The sequence below is a fragment of the Nannospalax galili genome, unplaced genomic scaffold, assembly GCF_000622305.1.
Source record: "Nannospalax galili isolate Female #2095 unplaced genomic scaffold, S.galili_v1.0 scaffold1270, whole genome shotgun sequence".
Lineage (NCBI taxonomy): Eukaryota > Metazoa > Chordata > Mammalia > Rodentia > Spalacidae > Nannospalax > Nannospalax galili.
The window spans coordinates 15,249-23,768 of record NW_008328301.1 but is presented as its reverse complement, the minus strand read 5'-3'; the positions used below and the strand labels follow the sequence as shown (position 1 = coordinate 23,768).

Sequence of the window (8,520 nt, the reverse complement as noted above, 5' to 3'; positions counted from 1 at the left end):
TAATTTTTCATAATCTTTGTTTGAGTGGTCCAGTTCTTCAACTTTATCCTCCAGTGTTGATATTTCTGTTTTCCATTTCATTAATTCTAGTGGTGAGGCTTTCCCCTGTTATTTCAAGTTGGCTTATTGAGTTTTGTATTTCCTTCTTCATTTCTGCCTGAGTTTTTTTTTCAATGTTTCTATCTCTTTAGTGAATTCATTCAGAAGTTTAATCCCTATCTTCTTTTAGCTCTTTGATTTGTTTGTTGGCATGTTCTTTAAATTCGTTGAATTCCTTGATTATGTTTATGATTTTTTTTTTTCTGTCTTTTTGAGACAGGGCCTCCCCGTAGCCCCAGCTGTCCTGGAACTCACTATGTAGACCAGGCTGGCCTTGAACTCACAGAGATCTGCCTGCCTCTGCCTCCCAAGTGCTGGGATTAAAGGTATGCACCACTACGCCCGGCTGTTTATGATTGTTCTTTTAAATTCAGTGTCCTGGACTATCTCTAGGGGTTCTCCTTGCACAACCTTTCTACAGGATTGGTGGGCTTTGTTGGGGACATAGTGTTTTGGCTTTCCATTTTATTAGTCTTTTGTTGTGGTTTTGGCATGTGAATTTCTTTTGTTGTTTATGATTCTGATATGAGAATTAAGTTGAAGTATGCTTCTGTTTATATTATCTGGATGCCTAGATCCTTTCTTTATTGGTTATGTAAAGCTGGTTGGTACAGGGTTCAGCTTCTTTCAGGTTTATTTTGGAGGGAACTGATGGCTTCAGATCAGCTATTCAGAGGTACCCACAGAAGCCCAATTCAGGTTCCAGTCAGGTACACTTGGGCTTCCTTCACCACGTGGAGGCAGGATCCAGGGTCTCTAGGGCAGTCCTGTGGGTTATCAACCCTATGCCAGAGGGAGGCCAGAGGCGGGCCAGAACCTGGCACTCTGACCGTCTGCTGAGCAACTACCCCGATGGAGGTCTGAATCACCCTCTCAGGCTGTCTTCTTTTTTTTTCCATGTGTCTTGTTAGTTTGTTTCTCCATTGCTGTGACAAAACGCTCTGACCAATACCAACTTGGGGAGGGAAGGGTTTATTCAGCTTACATCTCCCAGGTCACAGTTCATCAGGGAACCCAACGTAGGAACTCAGGGCAGGAACCTGGAGGCAGGAGCTGGAGCACAGGCCATGGAGGAATGCTGCTTACTGGCTTGCTCCCCCTGGCCGCTGCTCAGCCTGCCCAGGGGTGGCACCACCCACAGTGGGCTGGACCCTCCTACATCACTCATCAAGAAAATGGCTCATAGATATGGCCACAGGCTAGTCCAATAGAGGCAATTCCCCAATTGAGGCTCCCTCAACCCAGGTGTGTCAAGTTGACACTAAAGCTATCCAGCACACCATGTAAAAATGTTATCAGAGTTTGGAGGATATAAGCCTGGGTTCAAAATATAAGCCCTGACAAGCAAGCTAGGCTTAGCCACCCATCCTTAATACCCTGATTAAGGAGTTAAGTGATCGTAAAAAGAAGAGATGAGATTTATTCACTGGCCCCACTGGGAAGAGGAAAAAATAAAGGTCCAGTGGCACAAGTCCATCTTCAGGATACTGGACATGGAGTTTAAGCATAAGTAGAGAGGGCTGAATTGATGGTTCAGTGGTTAAGAGGACATACTGCTTTTCCAGAGAATGCAAGTTCTGGTCACAACTCTGGACCCAGAGTAGCACCTCTGGCCCTCAAGGGCAGTAGCACACACATGCACATACCCATAAACAGATAAACACAATTAAAATACTTTTTTTTTTTTTAAGTACAGAGCAAGAGGTATGTATGACTAAGCAGTCCTGGCCAAGGTGAGGTCCGGCTCATCACCAACCCACCATTGTCTTGGCTCCACTCCTGCTAGATGGTCTGACAAGTTGTCTGAACTGTGTAAAATTTCTTCCTCAGAGGCAAGTTCCTCCTCTGGCTGGCACTAGGTTTCAGCTTTCCCCTTCCCCCAGAATGAGATTCCTGGGGAAATTTTAATTTTGTGGGGTCCATTGTTTCTACAGTCTGATAGCATAAGTGTCTCTAAAATCTCTTCTGCCAGGATGCTTACAAAAATGTCAAAACTATTCCTAACTCCAGAGCTAAACAAAAACAGGCTGGATTTGGCCCAAAGCCATAGTTTTTAGACTTCTGCTTCAGAAGCCTGAAATAAGTGTAAGTGTACCTGTGTCAGAAGAGGGCATCATATTCCCCTGGAACTGGAGTTACGGACAGTTGTTAGCTACCATGTGAATGCTGGGAATCGAACCTGGATCCTCTGCAAGAGCAGCCAGTGCTCTTAACTGCTGAGCCATCTCTCCAGCCCCAAAAGCTTGTTCTTTACATTTTTTTTACATTTATTTGTACATTTATTTACATTTTTTTTACATTATTTTTTTAACATTTATTTCTCTGTGTGTGTGTGTGTGTGTGTGTGTGTGTGTGTGTGTGTGAGAGAGAGAGAGAGTGTGAGACACTCAGGTCATAAAGTCTGGGTAAACCCATTGAGCCAGCTGCCTTGTTTTGAAAGCCCTTATCTCATAAACCTCCAGTGTGTGTCATCCTATCTTTTTCAGAAGTTGTCCAGCTGGTACTTGGCTTGGAGAATGCTACTGTAATTTAAGATTTGTGGTATTGTCCTTGTCTTTGGAGCCCACCAGCACTGGGGATTGAATCCAGGGCCACTGGAGTGCCAGGCAAACACTGTACTACTGAACCATACCCCAGCCCTACTGCAATGTATTCAGAAATGCTTAATTTTACTGATGTCAGGCAAATAGTTGACTTGCTGCCTTATGGTTCATTATAAAGGACACAACACAGAAAGTGGGGTATGTTCATTCATACCTGTGAGTCCAGTCCCAAGGAAGCTGAGGCAAGAAGATCACTGAGTTTGAAGCTAGCCTGGGCTAAACAGTAAGTTCCAGGCTAGCTTGGCACTGCAGAGACCCTGTCTTAAAACAAAACACAACTCAGGAATAGTCAGCTAGAAGCGGTGCCTAGGGTAAGGCCTAGGGTGAGGAGCTTCCACTCCCTCTCCACGTGGGGACCTACCCTCATAGTACCCAAATGTGTTCTTCAACCTGGATGCTCTCTGAACTGTCCTTTAGGACCTCTGAGGGGGTTCCATCACATAAACATGACTGATTTCATCACTGGGGGTTGGTGACTGACTCAATCTCCAGCCCTCCCTGCTTCCCCAGAGGTCTAGGTGGGGCTGAAAATTCCAACCCTCTAATCATATGGTGGGTTCCCCTGGCAGCCAGCCCCACCAAGTGAAACAATCCAGGAGCCCCCAGACATTACCAGTCCATTAGCATACAAAATTACATCAGTTGGGATATTCTAAAGGCTTTAGGAGCTAAGTGTCAGGAAAAGGGGCAAAAACCAAATATTGTTTATGGCTTATTCCATAGTCACTTGCATATATAAAATATATATGCATAAAAGCCAGACATGGTGGCCACACGCCTGTAGTCCCAGCACTTGGGAGGCAGAGGCAGGCGGATCTCTGTGAGTTCAAGGCCAACCTGGTCTACATAATGAGTTCTAGGACAGCTCAGGCTACAGGGAGACCCTGTCTCAAAAAGACCAAAAAAAAAAAAAAATGTATATACATGTTGAAAGATTTGAAGTCAATGATTTAAGTAGCAGTCTAGCAATTTTATTCTTTGTGAAAATGTTTCTATGAGGCCGGGCCAGGTAGCGCACACCTTTAATCCCATCACTCGGAAGGCAGAGGCAGGCAGATCTCTGTGAGTTCAAGGCCAGTCTGGTCTACATAGTGAGTTTCAGGACAGCTGGGGCTACAGAGAGACCCTGTTTCAAAAAAAGTTTCTATGATTCTGTTGTCCATTATGAGAATACAGATAAGGCTGGTGTGGTGGCACATCCCTATAATACCAACACTTGGGAGACTGAGGCAGGGGGAGCTGGAATTCAAGGCTGGTCTGTGCTCCATAGTAAAATGTGTCTCTGAAAAAAGGAATACAGTGTGTAAGTACATATAGATTGTCACAGAAGGAGGGAGAAGGGAAGAGAGAGGAGAAGGCTCAAGCAGCTAGGAGATAGTAATGGGAAGATTACTGTGTAAACCTTTGTTTGTATTTCTGCAGGTCTGGGGATGGAACCCAGGGTCTCACATGCCAGCAGATTTACCACAGAGCTCATCCTCAACCCTATGAATGATGTATTCACACATGCCTATATTATTGAGACAGGGTCTTGCTCTATTGACAAGGCTGGCCTCAATCTTGGGATCATCCTGTCGCCTCAGCTTTCCAAGTGACTGGAATTACATATAATGTGTCACTGTGTGAGGCTTAAATGTTTTTATAACTTTGAATTTTGTACCATGTGACTGTCTAAATATTAGGTTTTGGCAGCCTTTCTCACGGCTTCTGTGGAGGAAACAAGCCTGTGTGCGCATCTGTGACAGATGCTCCAGGTGACCAGGTTTAAGAATAGCAGATACCCTGATTCAATTCTCACTTCTCAAGGAAGTTCAGAGATTCAGGCTGCCAGACCCTAAGTCATCAGAGGACTACCTATATAATAGGTTTACCTAAGATGTGCCCTTCTTCCCTTCCTTCCCCATGTTCCTGCCCTCCCAACCCTACTCCCTCAGGGACAGCCTGGCTGCAGGCCCAAGTTGTGCTGTGAACTACTCCCCAACTATGTGGATGCAACTCCCCCTTCCTCTGAAACCTATAAGTGACCCCACTCTGCCCAACGTGGGCCTGAACTTGGCGCCCTCATTGTACTGCAGTCTCTCTGTCCATGATGTTAATAACTCTTCTACACTCCACCATCTGCTGAGACCTAGAGCAGAGTCCCTGATGTTCTGCCTGAGTACCACAGAACCAGACCTTTCTCTCTCCCTCTGCTGCTGTTGCTTGTTTTAATACAAACCATTAAGGAAGCTGCTGCATACACCAGAGATTTACAGGCCACCAGATGTTGCACACACTGTGAGTGAGGAAGTAAGTGATTGGTTGTACTCGCTTGCTGTAAACACAACAGGAAAACAATGGAGCTGATTCATTTGGGGCCACAGAAAATTGCCATCTTTAAGACTGTGGTGAGCAAAGGGATTATAATACTTCTGTAAGAGCTTGTTCCTGGAGTTTTTAAAGTCTGGGCTCTGGCAGTCCAACAAGCTGGGCTCTGTCTCTTGCCCCCAAAATGCCAATTAAAGAAGCCAGCAATAGTGAAAAGCAGAGATTTATTCTATGTGACCCCCAAGTTTGTCTTTCAGGTACTGATAGGAGATTTTGGTTTAGATAGGAGGCAGAGGTAGGCCTGACTAGTCATGGTCAAGGTGTGGTCACCCATTACTGATCCATCTTTGTTTCTGCTCTGGTGTCCTCTGCCAGTTGGTCTGACAAGTTGTCAGGCTGGAATTCTCTTCCTGGGAGGCAAATTCCTTTTCTGGTTGGTGCCAGGCTTTAGCCTTTCCTTTGTTCCAGTGTGAGATTCCAGTATGAGATTTCTGGGGAAATTTTAATTCTATAGGGTTCTTGTTTCAAGAGCCCAAGGGAGGGGTACAACATCTCTCTTTAGAACATCTCTGCTCCTAACAGGCGTTATAGGCAGAGGCAGGTGGATCTCTGAGTTCAAGGCCAGCCTGATCTACATAGTGAGTTCTAGGCCAGCTGGGGCTACAGGGAAGCCCTGTTTCAAAGATAAAAAAACAAAACAAAACAAAAGAATTTCAGACTCTTTGTTCCAATTGGAGGACCCAAGGCTGGCATCATAGGCATTGTATTTGAATGCTCTGTATCAGGCTGAGAATGAGTCTTTAACAGACCAGGACTGAGATAAAACTGATTCTCACTGTATAGCTTTGCCTGGCCTGGAACTCTCTATGTAGACTGGGCTGGCCTTGAACTCACAGTAATCCTCCTCCCTCAGTCTTTCCCAACCCCCAGTTCTGGGGCTGCAAACTGGAGACTATACTACAAGTGTGGGCTGTCATGCTGACATGGAAAAGATTAAAGAAAATATGATGCAGAGGAAGAGATGCCAGGTGGGGTGTGTGAATTCCTAGAATTACTCCAAAGACAGGGAATGGAGTTCTTTTATGCATTTAAGGGAAGTTATTTAGTCTTATCCATGTGCCATTATGTGTGGGATCCATACCTAGATAGGTAAGTGAACACCTCACTATCTTGTAAAGTAGTAAATTTTACATCACTAGTTATCTATCTTTCTTTTTTTTGAAAGTGACTCTGCTTTATTGGGTACAATGCCACACCCAGTGTTTACAATGGTTAAACAGTTCATAAGAATGCCGTCCATGGAGCACTCTAAAAAGTTACTCTAAAACACTCGATGGACACCACTGATTCACTTTAATAAGCAATCTGCAGCTTCTCAGCCAATATCCACGATAGTTCATTTCATAAAACTGTTTGGGGCTGGAGAGATGGCTCAGCAGTTAAGAACATTGGTTATGTTCTTGCAGAAGTCCCGGGTTCGAATCCCAGCACCCACATGGCAGCTAACAACTGTCCGTAACTCCAGTTCCAGGGGATCCAACAGCCTCTTCTGACTTCCTCGGGCATTGCACGACACGGGTGCACTCACCTACATGCAGGTAATACACGCATACACATAAAATAAAAACAAAAAAAACTGTAACCTTGGTGCTGGAGAGATGGCTCAGTAGTTCAGAGCACTGACTGCTCTTGCAGAGGACCCAGGTTTGATTCCCAGCACCCACATGGCGGCTACAAACCATCCTTAACTCCAGTTCCAGAGGAATCCAAAGCCCTCTTCTGACCTCCACGGCATTGCACGGGGCACGAGTGCCCTCACATACATGCAGGCAATACACTCATACACTCATACACATAAAATAAAAATATTAAATAAAATGTTAAAAAAAAAACAAAAAACTGTAACCTTAAGCTGGGCACAGTAGCACACACCTTTAACCCCAACACTTGGGAGGCAGAGGCAGGTGGATCTCTGTGAATTTGAGGCCAGCATGGCCTACATAGTGAGTTCCAAGCCAGCCGGGGCTACAAGGACACCCTGTCTCAAAAAAAGACCAGCCAACAAACTGTAACTTCAAGAAGAAGGAAGTCTGAAGAAATATAAAAATTTCTGACAAATATTTCCCTATTTAGTCATAATCTTTCTGATTTTCTCTGTGATCAATAGTTGACCATCTTCCTTCCAAAGGGCATCATAATGCTTCCATTTGTCTGGGATGTAAAATTGCTGAAAAATGTGAGGAAATCGAGTGTCATATCCACATACTCTGGATATTGAGGCCTCTGGGTTCAGGAAACATCCCTCCTGGACGGTGGAGTTGATCTCAGATGCGAAGACACCTGTCATGGGAGCCTGGTGGCTGATCAGCAGGCACCCTGTTTTGTAAACTGTATCCACATCCCAAGGCACAACAGTCTGCAGATAAATGACTTCACAGGATACGCCAAGCTTTTCTTGTGCCATAGAAGCCACCTTCTGGATCACATGAACCTGCACGCCCCAAGCAACAGAGTCACTTTGTTGCCTTCCTGAATGACTTCTGCCTGTGACCAGGGTTCTTGTGTGGTTCTACAGGAACCTGTTCCACTGCTGCCCTGTAAAATATTTTAGGCTCAAAAAATACGTGGATTTTTATCTATGCAGGACAACAGAAGTCCCTTGGCCTGGAAAGGGCTTCTGGGTATAACCACCTTGATTCCTGGGCAATAAGCAAAAAAAGCTTTTGGGCTTTGAGAATGATAGAGAGCCAGTGGCCAACAGCCCCATGGGGAGGCATGGGGAGGCTCGCACAGTGGGAAAGAACCCCAGAGGGATAGTGATACTTGGCCGCTTCATTCACAGTCTGGTCAAAAGCAGGGAAAATGTAATTTGCAAACTGAATTTCAACAATTTCCAATGACTGCGATTCCAATTTCAAATCCCACAATTCCTTGTTCACACAATGGAGTATTAAACACTCTATATTTTCCAGGTTTGTCTCATAAACCAAAGTGCACTGAAAGATTCCATCAAAGGCAACATCTTCACCAAGTATGACTGCAGTAGCGTCTTTGGCCAGTGAGTTACCCAAGGCACTTACTGACTGGAAGAGGTTCATTTTCTGAGTTTTCCCATGCTGCAGAGGCTCCGGGTCCGGCAGGAAGGTGAAAAGGGCCACCCACCGCGTCTAGGCTGCATCCTCATGGCTGCAGGCAGCCTGGCACCAGCCTCTCATATCGAAGCCAGTGCTACCACCACTCGTGCCCATGGTTCGGAGCCATAGCAGCCAGCTCTTAACCACTGAACCATCTCTTCAGCTCCAGATGAAGATATTCTAAAGAGACACTTGTGCCCCTCACTTTGGCTGTTAGACTATTTTGAAAAAAATGGACCCCAAGAAGGCTGGGTGTAGTGGCGCATGCCTTTAGTCCCAGCACTCGGGAGACAGAGGCAGGTGGATCTCTGAGTTCAAGGCCAGCCTGGTCTACATAGCAAGTTCCAGGTCAGCTGGGGCTACAGAGAGACCCTGTC

The 8,520-nt window shown here is 45.4% G+C and overlaps 1 protein-coding gene and 1 pseudogene across 8 annotated transcripts in view; one reads left to right on the top strand and one right to left on the bottom strand.

Annotated features, from left to right (window-relative positions):
• Tmem138 (transmembrane protein 138) overlaps window positions 1–8,078 on the top strand; it is a 22,687-nt gene extending 14,609 nt beyond the window's left edge. For 7 of the 8 annotated variants that reach the window (XM_029556286.1, XM_029556264.1, XM_029556308.1 and 4 more), the window contains one exon: window positions 4,125–4,223. In XM_029556286.1, the coding sequence (XP_029412146.1) occupies window positions 4,125–4,197 (73 nt within the window). In that variant the 3' untranslated portion in view covers window positions 4,198–4,223. Of the gene's footprint in view, window positions 1–4,124; window positions 4,224–7,981 lie in introns of those variants that run through there. The other variant, XM_029556338.1, reaches the window with a different exon arrangement.
• Window positions 6,991–8,185, bottom strand: LOC103724558 (annotated as a pseudogene).
• Between the last annotated feature and the right edge of the window lie 335 nt (window positions 8,186–8,520).